Below are 21,929 nucleotides of genomic sequence, written 5' to 3'. Positions count from 1 at the left end.
CCCAGGTAGATAAACAGCATTCAGTTCTCTCATGCATAGCTGTACATTTAAGAGAAAAAATTGGGGGTATGTTACAACATAAGATAAACAGATAAAGAGGAATCTGGCATGTGTTTAGTACTTACATAAACCACTTATTTTACTATAACAAACTTAGAAGGCCACATCAGGGACTTCCCTGGCAGTCCAGTGGTTAAGACTCCACCTTGCAATGCAGGGGGTGCGTGTTTGATCCCCGGTCAGGGAACTAAGATCCCACATGCCGTGCAACGCAGCCAAAAAAAAAGAAAGGCCACATCACAACAGCCTAATACACTGGGAGAAGTATAGTTTCTTTTCAGGAGAACAGTATTACCAGAGATAAACATCAAGAATTAATAATCTAATTATTAATTAGAAAATCTGAGAATTAACAAATCATAGTCTAAAGAAGACAGAGGCATTTACTTGATTATTCAAAATTCATATAATAATTTCCCCATGCATAGGAAAAAAAAAAGTGAACCAACTGTCGACAGGAGGAACATAGCTTGATTTGCTTTGAAACCCACAATTGCTTCCCTAAGATAGAGAATTTAAGTGGAATGAAAAGTGCTGTGGAGCTGGGAAATAATTTTCTCCTCTCAGTGAAGGTTAAGATAGCCCTATCAGAAGGTGAGCTGAAACTCACTCTGAAATTTCCATACCCTACCCTGCCAGCAAGGGAGAACAGCAGAGGCTATGATTTACAAGTAATTTCATGTATATTGTACAGGAACAGATATCTTCTGAGTCAATCATTTCCAATCTCATCAGTTTTTTCCCTATAGTTTGAACCTGGCAACCACTTTAAATAATGAGTCTTACAGGTTGGTTGTAACAGCTTGATTTCAGAAGCATAATTTCAAAAAACATTTCATAATAACTATGCCCAACTTAATTCTATTTCCAGTGATTAAAACTGATTTGTTCTGCAGAATCAAATAGAAAACAAGAAAATATTAAAAAAAAGTTTTTCATGCTGAAGAAATCATTTAATTCATCACTAAGAAATCTAACATGGTCTCTTCTTATGAGGATTAAAAGAAAAAAATATACATAGAGAGAGAGAGGGAGAGAGAGAAACTAGCACAGAGCCAGGCGTGTAGCAACATAATACATTAGATCCTTTTGTCTGTTTTCTCTGGCTACTCAAAAATTTAAAGCAAAAAATGTGGGAACGTTAACCAAGTCTTTTGGTTCAAGGCACAAAATTTCTTTAAAAGTTTTTATTGGTCAAGGCCTGCCAGAGTTAAGACATTAGAACAGCATACTGTCACCAGGTACTGGAAGTACTCCTGCTGTAAGCAATTGATTTGGGTTTATTTGTTCTCATTAAATCTACATACTTATCAAAATTGCCTCCATTCCCAACCAAAGGTCCTGTTCAATACAGCTGTCCCAGGCTGCAGAAGAATTGATTACTAATGTAATACAGTTACACAAAAAATGTACCCTTCCAGGGATGGCACAGATGACAGCAAGAGCTCTCCTCTAAATGGACTGATAATGATAGGATCTTCTCTCTAAAATATATCAGAGCTCTCAAAGATAAAAATACACAAATCTTCACCACCCAGCCTCTCTGCCCACACAGGAAACCACCACGTTGTGAGAACATTTGTCACATAATGCACACATCAGGCCTCACAGGTGTTCGACAGGAATCACTAATGCTTGTTCCACGTGATGTCTTCCGTTAACCTGAAGCCTTTGGTTTATTTTGTGCAGCAAACCATTCATCACTTTTATCTTTTGCCATTGCCTATAGAAACAGAATTGGAATATTTATTTATTCTCAATCCATAAAATAAAACACATAGTCTACTTCATACCTCACTGCACTGCCCACAATCAAGAAATTAACAATTAAAAGATGTTCAGGGACTTCTATGGTGGCACAGTGGTTAAGAATCCGCCTGCTAACGCAGGGAACATGGGTTCGAGCCCTGGCCCGGGAAGATCCCACACGCCGCGGAGCAAATAAACCCATGCCCTACAACTACTGAGCCTGCCCTCTAGAGCCTACGTGCCACAACTACTGAAGCCTACGTGCCTAGAGTCTGTGCTCTGCAACAGGAGAAGCCACCGCAATGAGAAGCCCACGCACCGCAACGAAGAGTAGCCCCCGCTCACTGCAACTAGAGAAAGCCCGGGCACAGCAACAAAGACCCAACGCAGCCAAAAAATTAATTAATTAACTAAAAAAAGAAGAAAAAATGTTCATTCAGTATAGAGTCTTGTGTTTACTTTGACAGAGGATGCTGATGGGTATCAAGCAATCGCTTGTTAGTTCTCATTTTGCAGAGTAAAGGGCAGAGCCTGCAGCCGGAAAGTGCGGCTGACGCTGCCTGGAGAGCAGGCCAAGCACACCCCGCTGTGGGCTCTTTGGAACAGAAAGTGCTGTCATTCTCAGAGTCTGGGTGGGCTCTCAAGAATCTTTAGTGCTCAGGAGACTCAGTGTAATGATGAGACCAAATGTGAAAAGCTATTTTGACGTCTTAGCAATGAGCCTGGAATGATTTCCTTTTTCCACGCCTCCTCCCACACCATTCCGCTGATGTTGGTACTGTTTGGTTTGGAACCTCTTAATTAAAAAAGAAGTCTTGTTAATAACAATATGTTTTGGTTCCACCAGAGTCCTTTTATCCTACCATTCCATGAGGTTGAGGTCATAGAAAGGGGCTTGTGGGCAGGGAGGGCAGGGGAGCCCAGCTTAAAACTGAAGTCTCTTTTTTAAAAATTTTATTTATTTATTTACTTATTTAGGCTGCTCTGGGTCTTCATTGCTGCGCAGGGGCTTTCTCTAATTGTGGTGAGCGGGGGCTACTCTTCTTTGCGGTGCGCCGGCTTCTCATTGCGGAGCACGAGCTCTAAGCGCATGGGCTCAGCAGTTGTGGCTTGCGGGCTGCAGAGTGCAGGCTCAGTAGTTGTAGTGCATGGGCTTAGTTGCTCCCCGGCACGTGGGATCTTCCCGGACCCAGGGCTCGAACGCGTGTCCCCTGCACTGGCAGGTGGATTCTTAACCACTGAGCCACCCAGAGAAGCCCCTAAACCGTTTTTTAAATTACTGGATTGATGCTTTAGAGAGCTAGTGCTAGCAACAGGGATTGACTGGAAGGTGGGAGGAGGCTTTTGCAGTATTGCAGGTGAAAATGAGAGCTTTTTCAAAAGGGAAGTAGATAGACAAAGGATTTCAGAGGTAGAACTCACTCACTCAAAATGGATTAAAGACCTAAATGTAAGGCCAGACACTATAAAACTCTTAGAAGAAAACACAGGCAGAACACTCTATGACATGAATCACAGCAAGATCCTTTTTGACCCACCTCCTAGAGAAATGGAAATAAAAACAAAAATAAACAAATGGGACCTAATGAAACTTAAAAGCTTTTTCAAGGCAAAGGAAACCGTAAACAAGATGAAAAGACAACCCTCAGAATGGGAGAAAATATTTGCAAACAAAGCAATGGACAAAGGATTACTCTCCAAAATATACAAGCAGCTCATGCAGCTCAATATCAAAAAAACAAACAACCCAATCCAAAAATGGGCAGAAGACCTAAATAGACATTTCTCCAAAGAAGACATACAGATTGACAACAAACACATGAAAGGATGCTCAACATCACTAATCATTAGAGAAATGCAAATCAAAACTACAATGAGGTATCACCTCACACCGGTCAGAATGGCCATCATCAAAAAAATCTACAAACAATAAATGCTGGAGAGGGTGTGGAGAAAAGGGAACCCTCCTGCACTGTTGGTGGGAATATAAATTGATAGAGCACCTATGGAGAACAGTATGGAGGTTTCTCAAAAAACTAAAAATAGAGCTACTATACAACCCAGTAATCCCACTACTGGGCATATACCCTGAGAAAACCATAACTCAAAAAGAGTCATGTACCACAATGTTCATTGCAGCTCTATTTACAATAGTCAGGACATGGAAGCAAGCTAAGTGTCCATCAACAGATGAATGGATAAAGAAGATGTGGCACATATATACAATGGAATATTACTCAGCCATAAAAAGAAATGAAATTGAGTTATCTGTAGTGAGGTGGATGGACCTACAGACTGTCATACAGAGTGAAGTAAGTCAGAAAGAGAAAAACAAATACTGTATGCTAACACATATATATGGATTCTAAAAAAAAGGGTTCTGAAGAACCTAGGGGCAGGACAGGAATAAAGAAGCAGACATAGAGAATGGACTTGAGGACATGGGGAGGGGGAAGGGTAAGCTGGGACAGAGTGAGAGAGTGGCATGGCATATATACACTACCAAATGTAAAACAGATAGCTAGCGGGAAGCAGCCACATAGCGCAGGGAGATCAGCTCGGTGCTTTGTGTCCACCTAGAGGGGTGGGAGGGAGATGCGAGAGGGAGAAGATATGGGATATATGTAAAGCAATTATACTCCAATAAAGATGTTAAAAAAAAAAAGAATCCACCTGCCAATGCAGGGGACACGGGTTGGATCCCAGGTCCGGGAAGATCCCACATGCCGTGGAGCAATTAAACCCGTGCACCACAACTAATGAGCCCATGTGACTAGAGCCCATGCTCCACAGCAAGAGAAGCCACAGCAATGAGAAGCCTGCACAGAGCCCACGAGCCACAACTACTGAGCCCACACGCCTAGAACCCATGCTCCGCAACAAGAGAAGCCACTGTGATGAGAAGCCCACGCACCGCAATGAAGACCCAACGCAATGAAATAAATAAATAAGAGGTTGATATAAGGAGGCAATATAACACTGTGTTAACTGTAAAAAAAAAAAAGGATATATTTTTTAAGTGTGATTATATCAATATTGTATATATGAAAATTCCTTAATTTTTGCTTTTTTTAAAACTTATTTTTATTGGAGTATAGTTCCTTTACAATGTTGTAATTTTCACTTTTCAAATCATCTTAAAATGTGTAAAATACTTAAGTATTTAGGGTTGAAATGCCATGATGTCTGAAATTTGCCTTAAAATTCTCCAACAAATATCCCCACTGCCAAAAAAACAAGTGGGGTGGAAAGGAATGATGAGAAATTATGGCAGAGTTGACTGGTGACAGTCACATAGGGATTTTGTACTCTTTTGTGCATATATGGAATTTTAAATCATGAAATATTAAAAATAAAATCTGTTACAGAAAGAAACGGACAAAAGACAACACACAAATGTTGGTGAGGATGCAGAGCAGCTGGAACTCTTCTATACATACATGGCCAATAGTGTAAAGCGGTTCAATCACTTTGGACAACTGTTTGGCAGTTTCTTAGAAAGTAAAAGCAATTCCCCTCCCAGGTATTTACCCAAGAGAAATGAAACACATGTCCATAAGAAGAGTTACGTGAGAATGTTCAGAGCAGTCTTCCTTAAAATAGATAAAAATCTGGAAAAAACTTCAATGTCCACCATTGGAAGAATGGATAAGCAAATTGTTATATTCATAAAATTGAATACCACTCAGCAAAGAAAAAAGAATTCTGGCATGTACAATTACACTGAGGAATCTCAAAAATGTTACATTGACTGGAAGAAGCCATTCCATCTATATGAAGTCCAAGGACAGACAAAATTCATATGACAGAATTCAGAACAGTAGTTGCTGCTGGGAGGAGGGGTTGGGACCTAGAAATGGGCACAACAGAACTTGCTATAACAATGAAAATACTCTATATTTTGAGTAGTGGTTATACGAGTATATGTAACTGTCAAAACTCATCAAAGTGGACACTAAACTTTCTGTACACTTTAATTCTATGTATATTTTACCGCAGTAACAACAATGAAAAATGCTCATTTAGAGCTTAGTGGGGAGTGGGAACTAGAAGTTAGGAAGTTGAGAATGGATGATGGCTGAAGCTCTGCGCAGAGATGACCAGAGTAACAGGTAACTTCTACTCAGAGAAGAGAAAGAATGTACAATGAGAGAGTAAAAGACAGCCAAGATGGGACCGTGGGCGAAATCATTTCAGGATCAGTCACAGAAAAAGATGCCTGTGGCTGAGGGGAAGCTGTCAGAGAGATAGGAAGATGGCAGGATCCCCAACATCAAGGGAGAAGAGAGCTCAAAAGAGGAGGAAGTTGGGGACTTCCCTAGTGACGCAGTGGATAAGACTCCGTGCTCCAAATGCAGGGGGCCCAGGTTCGATTCCTGGTCAAGGAACTAGATCCCACACGCATGCCACAACTAAGGAGCCCACGTACTGCAACTAAGCAGCCCACAGGCCACAACGCAACTAAGGAGCCTGTGAGCCACAACTAAGGATACCGCCTGCTGCAACTAAGACCCGCACAACCAAATAAAAGTAAGTAAATAAATATTTTAAAATAAAAAAAGAGGAGGAAGTTGGTCAGTGATATGAAAGAGCAAGAAGAACAATCTAGCCAATTTGTCAACTAAGAGGTTGCCTGAGATTCTATTTTCCTTTATGGTAAAATTTGTAAACGCTATATTTTTTGTACATTTCCAGCTTTAATGAGCAACAATTGAGTGTCCGTTATTATGTCAGCAGTTTGCCAAGCTCTATAAACAACACAACAATCCTATGAGGTGGATAATCTTATTTCCTCAAATTTTTGGATAAGAAACTACAGTTTAGAGACTTGAAGTAAATTTCTTAAGGTCAGTCACATAGATCCTAAGCGACAGAACCAGGACAGATTGATTCATTCCTTTCAGCAGCAGCAGCAGCAGAGTATTCACTGAGTTCCAGCTACATATGAGGTATGTGCTAGAAGCTGGGGTACAACACTGCATGCTGCTAAAAGATCGTGTTTGATGAGGATAGAAAAACAGTCACTGGATTTGGCAAGAGGAGGTCACCGATGATGTCAACGCGAGCGTCTCACTGCGTGACAGGAGCCAATGCAGAACAGAGTGAAGTGTGAATGGGAGGTAAGAAGTAGAAACGGCGTGTAGGGAGATTTTTAAAACAAATCTGGAGAAGGGATATGGGGTCAATAAAAGATTTTTAGAAGATACTAGAGTTAGTTTGTATGCTTATGAGAACAATTTGCTAGGAAGGAAGAGAACGATGCTGTAGAGTGGAGAAGAGATGACCAAGGGGCTAAGGTAGTGAGAGGGGGTGGCGTCGGGGCACTTCCGATCACCGAGCAGAACAGTGATGTATTTAGCAGCAGTGGTTCTCCAAGGCAGCCCGAGGTGGAGGGAAGGCACACATACTGCACCCAGATAAGAGTCACATAGGTGGCAATGAAGTTGACACAAGCCTCTGGCTCAAAAAGTCACCTCAAAAGGACACAGTTCTGAAAGTAAGAACTGGCCCTGATGCTTGGGTCCTTCTTCATACACACTTAACAGCACCCCCTTGAGCTGAAGGTGAGATAAATTTAGAAAAGAGACTCACGTCATCCAATAATTTGCTTCCCTCTGGATCCATCTTAGAGAGTTCTCGAAATGCTTCATCCCCCACAAAGCAAATTTCATGTCCATCCTACACCAAAAGAGAGAAAAGAAATTTGGCAAAAAGACACCTCAGAAGAAAGCCCTGGTGCAGCCTGTCCTGTTCCTAGGTAATACTTACAGGGTCGGCCAAAATGATAACTTGCACTGTTGCTTTCCCTGGAGTGTCCAGACTCACCAGGGGAGTCAGAATCTTCTGGTTCTCCCTTTTCATCAAATCTTCTAAGTCTGACAACTTGAGGAAAACAAAAAAGCAAAGTGAGCAAGGGGTCCCACACCACTCTTGGGCTGTGGTCCTCGAAAGCCCCAGAGGAATCTCAGATCAACCAGAAAACTCTGGCGCCACTTGTTTGATTTTATATCTCAGCTGCTCGAGACAACTGCTGAACCTGATACCAAAGCCACAATCAACATGAACCTAGAGAAGGGAGGGTCAAGTTTCCTAGCTGTTTGAACTAGCTAGTCACAGAGTTTAAACAAAAGACCTGGTACCAAACATTACCTCTTTCTGGGGGCAAGAAAAGGCAATTCGTCCAAAAGCTGTTGCATGAACAACTGCCCCTTGGATGCCCTGTAGCTCCAGCTTACACTGAAAAGACATGAGAAAGCGGGTTTATTTTTCGGAACAGGTTACATGGTAAAAGAAAAAAATTCAAACAGGGCTAAAGGAATAAAGTAAATTCTCAGTCTCCCTCTTAGTCTCACCCCAGAAGCAACCAGTCAGCAGGCATCCACAGGCATATAGCCTTTTCTCTTTTTTACACAAATGGTAGCATAATTTATGCACCATTCTGTCCCTTGTTTTTCTCCAATTAATGTTACCATCTCAGCACATAGAGACTCGCCTCATTCTTTTTGATGGCTGCTTACTAATCCATTCTATGGATGAACCATAAATGGTTGAACTATTGCTTGAATCCACAGGGCATTTAGGTTATTTCTTATATTTTGCTATTACAAACAATGCCGCAGCAGATAACCTTGTACATACTTCTTTGTGCACGTGTAGGATAAGTACGTTTGTAAAATAAATTCCTAGGAGTAGACCTTCTGGCTTAAAGTAAAAGGACTAAATCATGCTCAAATGCTAAGTTATTAAGAGAAAAAAAAAAAAAGATTATCATTACAGCATTAAATCTTGCCTACATCTCTTCTGACTCAGCAAATCCACTCCTGAAAGGACACATTCCCCCAATATAAACAAAGGTAATATCTGGGTGGTGAGCTTACCAGCAATTTTAATTTTCTTCTGTCCTAAATATTGAATTACTATGAAGAAACTATGAGAATAACCTTCATGTTAACTTTATTTATAAGCCAAACTCATAGTAACAGATTATTTCTCTCCAAGATTGCTCACCTGGTTATCAGCATAGCCCAGCAAAGCCCTCTGCTTCTTTTCATCTTTTTCATAAATTTTCATTCCCAGTAGATTAGACCAGTAGTTCAAGGACTTCTGAAGATCAGACACTGCTAGAGTTACTTTTAATACAGGATCTGTAGGGTAACGAAACAGCAGGAATGAACAGGGCAGTGCAAAGGAATGGAAGAGAAGGACCCAAACAGGCTCAAGTATATATAAGAATTTAGTTTATAAGAAAGGGATTTTAAGTCAGTGTGAAAGGGCAGATTATTCAATAAAGATAAACGGCATTAAGATAACTGGCTTCCGCGGAGCAACTAAGCCCATGCACCACAACTACTGAGCCTACGTGCCACAACTACTGAAGCCTGCATGCCTAAAGCCCGTGCTCCGCAACAAGAGAAGCCACCACAATGAGAAGCCCGTGCACCGCAATGAAGAGCAGCCCCCGCTCACCGCAACTAGAGAAAGCCCACGCACAGCAACAAAGACCCAACGCAGCCAAAAATAAATAAATAATTAAAAAAAAAAAGATAACTGACTTCTTATTTGGTGGGAAGAAGCTACACCTTTAAACTAAATGGCAAAATACATTCCTAATGAGTTAAAGGATTGTTTAAAGACTGAAACCGTGAAAATACTAGAAATGGGTGATTATTTAAACAATTTTGGGGTGGAGAAAGACTTTTTTTTATAAATAAGATTTTTAAAATATTTATTTTATCTATCAATTTATTTTGGCTGCGTTGGGTATTTGTTGCTGTGTGCAGGCTTTCTCTAGCTGTGGTGAGCGGGGGCTACTCTTTGTTGCGGTGCACGGGCTTTTCACTGCGGTGGCTTCTCCTGTTGTGGAGCACGGGCTCTAGGTATGAGGGCTTCAGTAGCTGTGGCGCACAGGCTCAGTAGCTGTGGCTCGCGGGCTCTAGAGCACAGGCTCAGTAGTTGTGGCGCATGGGCTTAGTTGCTCCGCAGCATGTGGGATCTTCCCAGACCAGGACTCGAACCCGTGTCCCCTGCATTGGCAGGTGGATTCTTAACCACTGTGCCACCAGGGAAGCCCAGAAAGATCTTTTTTAATCTGACACTAAAGATAGAAAAACCATGAAGAAAAAAATGTGCTAGGTTAATTACATGAAATGGAAAACCCCTAGACAACAATCAAAAAAAAGGATTACTATCAAAATTAAAGAATAAAACAAAGTAGGAAACATTTTTTTAACAACATATATGACAAAAAGTCCTTAATATTTAAATCACCTTTAAACATCATAAGGAAAAGATGCACGTCCTGGAAAAATAAGCAAAAGGCACGAAGCAGTAATCCACAAAAGGAGGAACTGGAACAGTCAATGAACATATGAATGCATGTTTGACCTCACAAAGAAATTAGAATTCAAATAAGGGGCTTCCCTGGTGGCGCAGTGGTTGAGAATCCACCTGCCAATGCAGGGAAAACGGGTTCGAGCCCTGGTCTGGGAAGACCCCACATGCCGCGGAGCAACTAGGCCTGTGAGCCACAACTACTGAGCCTGCGCGTCTGGAACCTGTGCTCTGCAACAAGAGAGGCCACGACAGTGAGAGGCCCGCGCACCGTGATGAAGAGTGGCCCCCACTCGCCACAACTAGAGAAAGCTCTCGCACAGAAACGAAGATCCAACACGCCAAAAATAAATAAATAAATAGAATTCAAATAAAACATTTTGTTATCTAATTAGCAAATAATTTTAAAAGTTCACAGTGTTAACTGTTATAGTACAGGGGGAAAAAACCACAATCATGTAATAATGGCAGAGTGTAAATTAGTATGTTTCTGAGCAACAATTTGACAAAATGTATCTAAAAACCCTCCACTGCTTTTGAAAGAGCAATCCCATTTTCAGCAATTAAAGAAGTGACTGCGGATGTATGAAGGCCTTTTGTCACAAAGACATTCATCACAGTGTTGCTCATAACAACGAAACACCAGAGACAACATGAATATCTAACAACAGACAACTGTTTCTCTTCCTACAATGTCACACAATGGAATCCCATATATATTTAATTATATATTTATTTCTTTTGATAAAAGATTGGAAAGATATACTCTAAAATGTTAACAGGGACTACCCTGGTGGTGCAGTGGATAAGACTCTATGCTCCCAATGCAGGGGGCCCGGGTTCGATCCCTGGTCAGGGAACTAGATCCCATATGCATGCTGCAACTAAGACCCAGTGCAACCAAATAAATAAAATAAGTAAAATGTTAACAGTGGTTATCTCTTTTCTTCTTCCTTATTTTTGCGTATCTGTGTGTCTAGGGGAAAAAAATCTATTTTTTTTGTAAAAAGAATAAAAGTTATATTTAAACACTTATCATTATTGGAAACTTTTATATTGTAAAATGACTTTTTAAATTTACATATTAATTCATTTAAAAATAATATTACATTTTTTTTGTGAAAAACAACTTGTGTTTTCCAAAACAAGCAATGACAAGAACAGCATCGTTTTACGTTTTTGTGAATCTCTTTAAGGTCTGGATTAGTAGAAGATAGCTGGATTCTTACATCTGCTTCTGTACCCTGTCTGTTACAATATATTGTTTAGTTGAAGCATATGAAGAAACTCCAGCTTCTGAGACATAAGTTGTTTGACGAGTATCTTAAAAGTCTTTTTGGATAGTCTTTTTAGATACTATACTAAAATTTTTCTTTAAGGAGTTTGTAAAGTGACTTTTTGAAGAGCTGTTCCAAGTCTGTATCTGACTAGGATAAATTCAGTGCATTTTCCTTCAGTTTTCACTGCCTTAGTCCCGTTTTCTAGACAAGCAATACCATGGCTAAAGCAAGGTGTTTCTCACAGGTGCCTCTACCTGGCAGACTGTTTTAGTTTTCCCCATTCACTGAGACATCAACAAATTCCAGGTGATTCAGACCCTGAAGGGAGGTAGGGGCAGGAACAGTCATAGTGGGTGAAACTACACAGGAGTGATTCATTCAAAGAAGTATGGACACCAGGCTAGACTTATAGATTTGACTATATCACCAACCAGAAATTAATGCCCCAAAGGTATTATCATTCCAAAGAACAAAAACATCTTATGATGAATCTAGCGACTGTCATACAGAGTGAAGTAAGTCAGAAAGAGAAAAACAAATATCGTTTATTAACGCATATATGTGGAACCTAGAAAAATGGTACCGGTTTGCAGGGCAGAAATTGAGACACAGATGTAGAGAACAAACGTATGGACTCCAGGGGGGGAAAGTGGCGGGAGGTGGTGGTGGTGTCATGAATTGGGAGATTGGGATTGACATATATATACTAATATGTATAAAATGGATAACTAAAAAGAACCTGCTGTATAAAAAATAAAATAAAATTCAAAAAACAAATAGTGACCAGGGCTTCCCTGTGGCGCAGTGATTGAGAGTCCGCCTGCCGATGCAAGGGACGTGGGTTCGTGCCCCGATCCGGGAGGATCCCACGTGCCGCAGAGCGGCTGGGCCCGTGAGCCATGGCCGCAGGGCCTGCGCGCCCGGAGCCTGTGTTCTGCAACGGGAGAGGCCGCAGCAGTGAGAGGCCCGCGTACCGCAAAAAAATAAAAAAAATTAAAAATTAAAAAATTAAAAATAGTGACCAAAGAAAAGATTCTATGGGGCTTCCCTGGTGGCGCAGTGGTTGAGAGTCCGCCTGCTGATGCAGGGGACACAGGTTCGTGCCCCGGTCCAGGAAGATCCCACATGCCGCGGAGCGGCTGGGCCCGTGAGCCATGGCCGCTGAGCCTGCCCGTCCGGAGCCTGTGCTCCGCGACGGGAGAGGCCACAACAGTGAGAGGACTGTGTACCGCAAAAAAAAAAAAAAAAAAAAAAAAAAAAAAAGATTCTATGGAAAACTTTTCAAGTTATTTGGAGGTAATCAAGATGATGTCATTAGAAAATATTTGAATTTTAATGTCAATACCCTAAATTGATATCTTTGGAATATAAAAACCAAATCTAGAAAGCAAAGAAAAAAAAACCTTATGATTGTGAGGTCCTGTATTATTTTATGTACTGAAACATCATTAAGACTAGGGAAAAAATGTATAATGGAATGAGTGGCAGGAGTTAAGTTTCAAAGTTAGTATATAAAACACCTATCACCTATCAATAAAAATACTCATAGGAATCCCTTACATTACCAGTGAAGTTCAGAAATACCATCTCTCAGTACGTCCCACAGTACCAGCCTAACCTCCCACACTGGAACATCGCTCTTTCTTTTGCTGAGCTCCAGATGAAAAGCAAGTAGCAGTGGGGACTTCCCTACTGCCTTCCAATGCAGGGGATGAGGGTTCGATCCCTGGTCAAGGAACTAAGATCCCACTTGCTGCGGGGCAACTACAGAGCCCGCCGCGCCCTACAGCCCATGCGCCACAACTAGAGAGAAGCCTGCCTGCCACAACTAAGACCCAACGCAGCCAAATAAATAATAAATAAATAAATATTAAAAAAAAAAGAAAGAAAAGCAAGTAGCAATAAACACAACTGTCAGGCTCAGTCTGAGGGGCCTTGGGGACTTGAGGCAGACCAGCGGGGAAAGAGAATGTCTTCACCTCAGGTGCACTTAGGGGCCTGTGTTCACTGATTGAATGACAGGCAGAAGTGCCCTTGCTATTCACCAGTATTTTTTTTTTCCCTTTTCTTGCTTTTGTTTTTCTCTTGGCAGAGCAGGTAGCAGAATTTGCAGGAATTAAATACATGTGTGACGAGGATGCCTCGTACGTGAAACGTCATGCGGTTTCTCTCCCACTCACTGCGGCAGTCAGGGTGGTGGGCTCCTCACTTCATTCACCCACACTGACCAAGAGCCAGCACTGTAGTCTGGGAAACTGACCTTAGCTGCAAGATACGACTAACCGGTCTAAGGATAATCCTATTTCTCTTGCCTGCCAGCGATTGGTTCAGGAGCAGGCATGGGAATCAATTCTGACCAGGAAGTTGCTGGAAGATTCTGGGAAAGTTTTGCTGTGCTCTTAAAAAAGAGCCACAGGAAGTCAGTTTCTCTTCCTCCTACCAGATGAGAATGTGGAGGCAGGTAGCCCCAACTGCTACTGGCAGCCACCCTACAACCCTGAGAGGGAGAAGCAGACCCTTGAGGACAAGAGGATGCAGAGAGAGAAGATTTGGGTTCTTGATGCCATTGCTGAGCTGCTGAATCAACTAACCCTGAAGTCTTTCCTACCCAGAGAATGCCTGCTCTGTGAACTAAAACATTTTCTTACCGTTCAAGCTACAGTTGGGTACCGAATATCTGCAGCTGGAAGTATCCTAAACAGATACATTACCAGTAGAATAGATAGAACCAGTCCATAACCCCTACAGTGATGCACTCAAATTCTGATATGAGAATATAATTTCTTAGAGGACAAATAACAACACTGGCTTGGGAAAGATGTGTCATGTCAATATAGAAAGACTCCACAAGAGACAGAAATTGAGCTCCCTCTCTCCTTCCATCAGAAGCCTTTAGACAGAGGGCTTTTGTCAGTGTGGGGATAATTACCTGACTGAGGTGGACTGCGGTTCTGCAAATAGAACTTATATCCTCCTGGGGCTTTGGTTTCAAAAACACCTTCTGCCACTTCACTGAGTGGCCACTCCAGCTTCCTGGCGTTGCTGACAGCCTGGCTAGAAGCGAGCGTGATACCCTATGGCAAACAACAGTATCATCCAAGTGCGTAATCACAACAGATCTTTTATAGAAGGTAATGAAGCAAAACCCCACTGCCTTTACATCAAATCACCTAAGATTTAATTGGCATTCAAAATTTTCTGCTAGTAATTTTGAAGTAGGTTTTGGACATTTTTCTCCCACAAAGATTCTAAACTTTGTGAATTGTAGGACAGAAACACAAATGCCAGAGAAAGTTGATTCATTTAATACCAAAGATAATCTCTCCTCACTTGAGATCTGGTCAGAGAAATCTTGATCTTACCCTTGGTTCGCCAGCTACTTATTTAAAATGTTCTCTTTTTAATTTTGCTTTTTAAACCAAAATACATAAACCAACTATCGAGGCATTCTTTATTTAAATTAATCAAAATGCCTAAGAATGCGCACTATGCCTTCCGATGTGCCCGGCCTCGTTTCTAGCCTGGACTGCAAATCAGCCTCTCTCTGCCTCCAGTCTTGTCAATCCATCATCCACTCTGCAGCCGGAGTAAACTTTCTGAAACCCACCCTACAGTCTATCTCAAGATGGCAACCCCATGCTGTTGTTCCTCTGCTTAAAACCCTTGATGGCTCTTCATTTCACTCACGGATGGCTTACGATGGCCTGAAAGGGCCAAGACAATCTGACCCATGTCATTTCTGAGCCCCCCTCCTCCCCCTCTCCCCTGGCTCTTTTCCAGCCATGCTGGCCTCCTCACGTTTTCTAAAACGTGCCAGGCGCTGTCTGAGGGCTTTTGCACCGGCTGTTTCCTAGCTGAAATGCTCTTCCCCGAGATATCCACACGGCTAACTCCCTTATCTCCAAGACTTTGCTCAGATGTCACCTCCTCATGGAAACCTGCTCTCAACGCCCCACTTAAAATTAAAAGTGGGGGCTTCCCTGGTGGTGCAGTGGTTGAGAGTCTGCCTGCTGATGCAGGGGACACGGGTTCGTTCCCCGGTCTGGGAAGATCCCACATGCCACGGAGCGGCTGAGCACGTGAGCCATGGCCGCTGAGCCTGCGCGTCCGGAGCCTGTGCTCCGCAATGGGAGAGGCCACAACAGTGAGAGGCCCGCGTACTGCAAAAAAAATAAATAAATAAAACCGGTCATTTGCCCCATACTCCCAACCCCCCTTATCCTGTTCTGTTCTTACCCCATTACAATAATCACCTTTAAAATATTCAATAACATATATTACATTATATTATATTATATTATTTATTCATTCATTGAAATTTATTTTTTTATTTTATTTTGTTTTTTGCCGTATGCAGGCCTCTCACTGTTGTGGCCTCTCCCGTTGCGGAGCACAGGCTCCAGATGCGCAGGTTCAGCGGCCATGGCTCACGGGCCCAGCCACTCCATGGCACGTGGGATCCTCCCGGACCGGGGCACGAACTCGTGTCCCCTGCATCGGCAGGCGGACTCCCAACCACCGCATCACCAGGGAAGCCTCATTGAAATTTATTATTTGTTGTCTGTCAGGCCCTGGGCCCCCTCCCCTACCAGGCACAGATTTCTGTCTGTTTTGTTCACCGCTTATCCGAAGTTCGTGGAACAGTGCCTGGCACATAGCAGACACTCAATAATAAATAATTTAATACATAGGTCATTTCACATATTTGTTAACATATGCATAAACTAAACTCCTAGAAGTGAAACTGCAAGGTCAAAGGGTAAAGGCACTAATTATTTTGATACTGCCAAACTTGAGGCTGTACCACTTCACACTCTTATTAGTAATGCATGAGTGTGGCAGTTTTCCCACACCCTTCCTCACAGTGTGTTATCACACCTTTTGATTTCTGCCAATCTGATAGATGACAAATGGCAGCTCGGAAGTTGAACATCTTTTTCAATGTTTAAGAGACTTCCTCTTCTTTTCACTATACAGGGGTTCTTTATACATATGGGAGTTCTATTTAACCTGTTTTTCTTTGTGTTCCATGAACTGAGGAGCAGCACAGAAGGCACCTTTCATCAGGGCTCTCTTACTACCAAAGTCTCCTGGGAAGACCCACAGTAGAGCCACCAAGCTGTTCTCCACCTACATGGCTTCTAGTACCTGCAGGCCCACTGATCAACATTTGACCTGAGCCGATTAAATGTTTATGGCACCAAGATGGTTTTGCTCTTTTTTTTTCTCCCTGATTTAAATTTGGAGAGTAAAGAAAAGAAAGATAAGGAGAAACAGAGACCCTCATATACACTCAATCACCAAATCCTATGAACTCTACCTCTGACATCTCTCAAATCCATCCTCTCCCTCCCTCCCCCACTACTGCTGCGTTTGTTAGTTACGGAACTGCAGGTTGCTGTGTATCCTGTGTGCTGGTGGCGTCACTTCCAGTCCTGCTCCCTGCCAACCCAACCTCCCTGCTCTAGCCACGGATTCTTGTGCATGGCAAATACTGCGTCATTCCCCTGCTTAAAAGTGGCTCCACTCTGCTTTCAGAATAAAGTCTGAACGTCCTGATATGATGTGGCCCCTGCTCACTCCTCCAGCCTCAACTCTACTCTCCCTTCTTCACACACTAAGCTCCAGCCAGAGTGAGTCACTCACAGTTCTCTTAGCGCCATGCTCCCTCTCACCTCCAGGCCTGTGCACATGCTGAGGACAGCCATCTCACCCTCCCACCCTGCCCCCCTCACCCTGCTCAGACGTCACTTCTGGGAAGCCGTCCCTGAACTCTCATCTGTCTGAGCACAGGCTGGAAATTCCTCCTGTGTGTTCCCACATTCCCCTGTTCTTATCCCTATCTTAGAACTTATCACACGGTACTCTTGTTGTCTCTTTACCTGTTTCCCCTATCAGACAGGAAACTGCTTAGGCCAGGGAACATACTCTAAATGGTATCCCCAGGACTAACAAGGTACATGGCATAGAGCAAGTCACAATAAATATCTGTTAAATGAATAAATTAGTGAGAGGCATGGAGAGTGAGAAAGAGAAATGTATTAATATGTTATATCTGAGCAGTCCTTTCCATTTACAAAACACTTTTATATATATCTGGTCCTACAAACTTCAATCTAGGTACCATTATTTTAACATGAGTTAACAGGAATAGCGAGATCAAATGAGCAAAATAACATCTAGCATGAGGTAGAGTTGCTCAGTAGATTCTGGGTAAGAATCAGTTACTCCTCTCTTGCTATGTATTTGGGCCCAGTGACATTCCCTCTCGCACACAGTAACTGCTCAGCAAATGATAGACACTATTACTATAACAGGTGCACAATAACTTGAATTCTTGAATGCATTAATGAATGCGGTGCATGCAATGACACCTTCTTTCTATCCTTAAAACCTTCTCAGATTTTTCTCTGACTAGGATTCACTGCAATCACTCACCCCAATCACAACTGTCCACTAGAGAGAAAATATTTCCCTGGATGGTGATGAGGACCTGACGAACCATTGACTCTGGCCCTTCCACCTCCTGAGATTCAGTCATTCCCCCAGGGGAGTCTTGTCTCCTTCAAACCTGTCTCTAAGTCTTGAGCTTGATTCCTAAGTGGTGGGAGAACACATTTCACCCTGAGCCAGCTTGGAGACAGGGGCCCAAGCAGGTTTCTTGGTTTTGTTCTTTTTTAAATAGAAAATATCAAAAAACTAATCACTAAACTGCACCCCAAAGCCATCAATCAGTAGTCATCGTTATCTACAGCCGTATCAGTGACCTCTCTAAAAGGTACAGCCAAAAATCTGCTAGAACAAAATGATATTTACCATGAAGTCATTGCCAAGCTTGTAGTTGCCAATGCCGTAATTGTAAGTCAGTTCTGCAACAAAATGATCATCCTCAGGTCCAAATCCCACCATTGTTTTACTCCATTTTCCATCATAAGGCCTAGAAAAATGAAAAAAAAAATGAACCCAGTGACCACAGACAAAATCTGCTTCAGGTTGCCCCCAAAGAACTATTGGGACAAAGAGGTGGGCAGTCCCTTCTGGTCCTCCAAGTACCCATAAGGATGAGATGACCTCAGCCGGTGCTAAGAGCAGCTGTGCACAGCGCTCATGGGCCCCATCACCAAAGGCTCAAAAGACCATTTGTCTGGCACTTACTTGAGGGAAAGATTCGTTTACCTTTTCTTTAAAGTAGGGAGCTGAATCCTATAGGGACAGCCGTCCCACCTGACCTTAACTCATTTTTTGCCTACTTGTCAAGCATGCAATTCCCATCAGGCCTTGGAATTTCTCAGCTTGCCATGGTTACTAACTTAAGAGATACTCCATAAGACACTGCTTCATCCACAGCATATACTTATTTGTGACCCTGAAGCTGCCTCCCTAATTTATTGCCTCCTTAATTTATTCTACTGCCTTCTACTCGCTTTGAGAAACTGCTTTCTGTTCTTCAGGAGTATTCAGAGACTAAAGAAGATTTTAAGAAACAAGGGGTCATACCCATTACAGGCAGCTCTGCAGCCTTCCTCAAATTCCTCATGCCGAAGAATCTGGTAAGGGAATGAGAATTAATGGCAAAGCTGTCCTAGTAGTACACACAGCATATTTAGCACAAACTAAAATGTCAAAACACAGACATTATTATTTGTAAGCTTTCTGTGTAAAACAAACAAAAGATAACGAGCTGTATATCTTTCCCAGGCTGGAAGTAGTAGAGGTAAGAAAGATCGGCTTGATACCAAGGGTCAGGCAACCAACCAAAGTTGTAAATCTATTATATTTAGATCGGGAAGCAGTACTGTGTAGTGAAAAAAGTGTGGCCTTCACTTAGTAGTTGTGTAACTCTGAGAACAACATATTAGGATCTGAGTCTCCTAATATGTTGTGAAAATAGATAATTTATTAAAGCATTTGACACAGAACCTACTACACAGTAGGCTCTCAATGTGTCAGTTTCTGTTTTCCTTTTTGAGTCCCACAGCTACTGCTCCAGTTCAAGCTCCCATCACATCTCTCACAGACTATTTATTAGAAATCATCTTATTGATCTCTTTCCTTAATACCACCATAAAATTAAGTCCCTAAAGCACAGCTCTGATCACACCACTGCCCTGTTCTAAAATGTAAGAGAGCTCCCCACTTTTTATGACATCAAATCCAAATTCCTTAGCATATTATTCAAGATACTATCAGGGACTTCCCTGGTAGTCCAGTGGTTAGGACCCCGCGCTCTCACTGCCAGGGCTGGGGTTCGATCCCTGGTCAGGGAACTAAGATCCCGTAAGCCGTGTGGAGCAGCCAACAACAACAACAAAAAAAAACCCAAAAAACTAAAGGCACATAAAACTAGTGGTGCTTCCCAAACATATCTTAACTTTGCATTGGCTGTTCAGTTTTTCTAGTATACTCCTCCCTCTAATCTAGGTCTATGGATATCCCACCTATCTCTAGAGGTCACCTCAAGTACAAGGTCTCCATGAATTATTTCCTGAGGACCAGGTTAGAGTTAAAGCTCTCTTACTGTTGTACTTTTATAATAATGGTAGCTAACACTTACATAAGACATACCATGTGTCAAATACTACACATATAATAATGTGTTTAATCTTTACAACCACCCTTTTATCAATGAGGAAACACATTAAGAGAGAGCTCTGTGGTTTTCCATCATCAAATTTCAAGTACCGTTACCATCAGCAATGTACAATTCCCACCCCCATTCCAAGCCAGGAGCTTTAATTGAGGACAGATACCAGGGTTATTTTCATCTTTGTCACCAAAGCCCAACACAGAACCATGAAGTGGGTGATGTTTTTTAAATGACTGATGAATTCAGGTAACTCCCTTTGCACTCCATGTCTCCTGCGGTGTCTTTACATTAAATCGCACTCTTGCACACTGTAAACAAAGAATGTCGCCTGCAACTCCATTTCTACAAGGACCAGGGCATCAGCTACTGCAGTGGCCCACCAACAGTGCACCTTGAAGGGAATTCAGGATGGAGAAAAACAAGAAGCATTCCATGCTTTGGATGCTGGCCCTAGATATTTAAGATGCATATCTAAGGAATAATTTCAATGAATCCAGAACCCATCTTCTGGGACTTCCCTGGTGGTGCAGTCCTTAAGAATCCGCCTGCCAATGCAGGGGACCACTTCCTGGACCGGGAAGATCCCACGTGCCGTGGAGCAACTTAGCCCATGAGCCACAACTACTGAGCCTGCACTCTAGAGCCCCCAAGCCACAACTACTGAAGCCCACGCGCCTAGAGCCCATGCTCCGCAACAAGACAAGCCACCGCAATAAGAAGCCCGCGCACCGCAGTGAAGAGTAGCCCCCACTCGCCGCAACTAGAGAAAGCCCGTGCTTAGCAACGAAGACCCAATGCAGCCAAAAATAAATAAGTTTATTTTTAAAAATCCCAAGTTAAAAAAAAAGAAAGAAGCATTAACTTGAGATGTCTGTTTTTGTGATTAGCAGTAATCTTTTGATGTTCAACTACGTGGTTTTGTTTTTTTTTCCCCCCAGAAACAAACTCATATATATTCTAGCTCCGCCCTTGCCTCTTCGGGGCAGTTCCTCAGAGCTATCTGAGAGGCTGTCTTCCAGGCTATAGTCCTCAGTAAGGTTCCCAAAAAGAACTTAACTCGAAAATTTTAGGTTATGCATTTTTGTTTCAGTTGACAACATCTAAAGTCCCTGCTTATCAGGAAGCTCCCCAATAGCTTCCACCAGCGCTTGCCACCCAGGTGATCTCTGCAGAATCACAGCTGCTCAGAGCTGGAGAGAGGCGACTTCCAGGTGTTGGAGACGAGGATGGCTTCTCACTTCACACTTAGATCTGGACTATGGAGAGAAGAATTGGAGCACTCACCCAGAGACTGAATATCCAAGAGACCATTCAAACCAGCAACAAGAGAAGCAGAACTCTGACTAATGCTGATATCTAAACCGAAAGGCTCCAAACCAGAAGAGAGTCATTGTTCACCGGAGGAGTATTATATATAACTTTTTATTTACTGCCTTTCCCACTAGACTAGAAGCTTCGCAAGGGCAGGAATAAACATTCGTGAATAAACTTAAATGAAAGAACGTGTGTGGGCAACACAATCGGCGACTAGTAAGTGTGACCCCCTTTCAAAGTCCATCTAACCCAAGCCGCGACTTACGGCTCTTCCTGAAGTTGAAAACCACAGAGCTAATGGGAAGTCTAGGGGCTAAGGTCGGACACCCGGGTTCCCGCTGAAATCCACATCACACCCTTTTCTCCCCTCCCTCGGCCATGTGGGGCTCAGCCTCCCGCGACCCCCTCGCGCGCCAACCCCTCTCCGCCCCGTCTCCACCTTCATTCCCAGGACATCACGATAGAAACAAGCCGTCTGGAAGCGGTTTCCCACTTTGAACACGAAGTGCAAAGATCGACGAGACGCCATGACCAGCCGTTACTCGTACAGCGCCGCACCGCCCACAGAGGATGCCGGCGCGGTAGTGACGTCACTGATCACCGCCGGC

The 21,929-nt window shown here is 42.7% G+C and overlaps 1 protein-coding gene across 1 annotated transcript; it reads right to left on the bottom strand.

The window, feature by feature from the left end:
• Positions 1-122: 122 nt before the first annotated feature.
• Positions 123-21,898, bottom strand: GLOD4 (glyoxalase domain containing 4). Its single transcript, XM_059998094.2, has 9 exons — positions 21,761-21,898; positions 18,918-18,967; positions 18,237-18,357; positions 14,350-14,494; positions 8,818-8,954; positions 7,960-8,046; positions 7,579-7,692; positions 7,402-7,488; positions 123-1,783 (listed from the first exon to the last, which is right to left on the bottom strand). The coding sequence occupies exons 1-9, from the start codon at positions 21,848-21,850 to the stop codon at positions 1,718-1,720; spliced, it is 897 nt and encodes a 298-aa protein (XP_059854077.1). The 5' UTR covers positions 21,851-21,898; the 3' UTR covers positions 123-1,717.
• Between the last annotated feature and the right edge of the window lie 31 nt (positions 21,899-21,929).

The sequence above is a fragment of the Delphinus delphis genome, chromosome 19 (assembly GCF_949987515.2).
Source record: "Delphinus delphis chromosome 19, mDelDel1.2, whole genome shotgun sequence".
Lineage (NCBI taxonomy): Eukaryota > Metazoa > Chordata > Mammalia > Artiodactyla > Delphinidae > Delphinus > Delphinus delphis.
This window is presented reverse-complemented; position numbering and strand designations above follow the sequence as displayed.

Coding starts and splice junctions, on each gene's coding strand:
- GLOD4 (XM_059998094.2), bottom strand. CDS start 21,850: ATGGCGTCTCGTCGATCTTTGCACTTCGTGTTCAAAGTGGGAAACCGC. Junction 8,955..14,349: donor CCGCAGTCCACCTCAGTCAG/GTAATTATCCCC, acceptor GTTACCCTACAG/ATCCTGTATTAAAAGTAACT. Junction 1,784..7,401: donor GAAGCAAATTATTGGATGAC/GTGAGTCTCTTT, acceptor CTGTTTCTATAG/GCAATGGCAAAAGATAAAAG.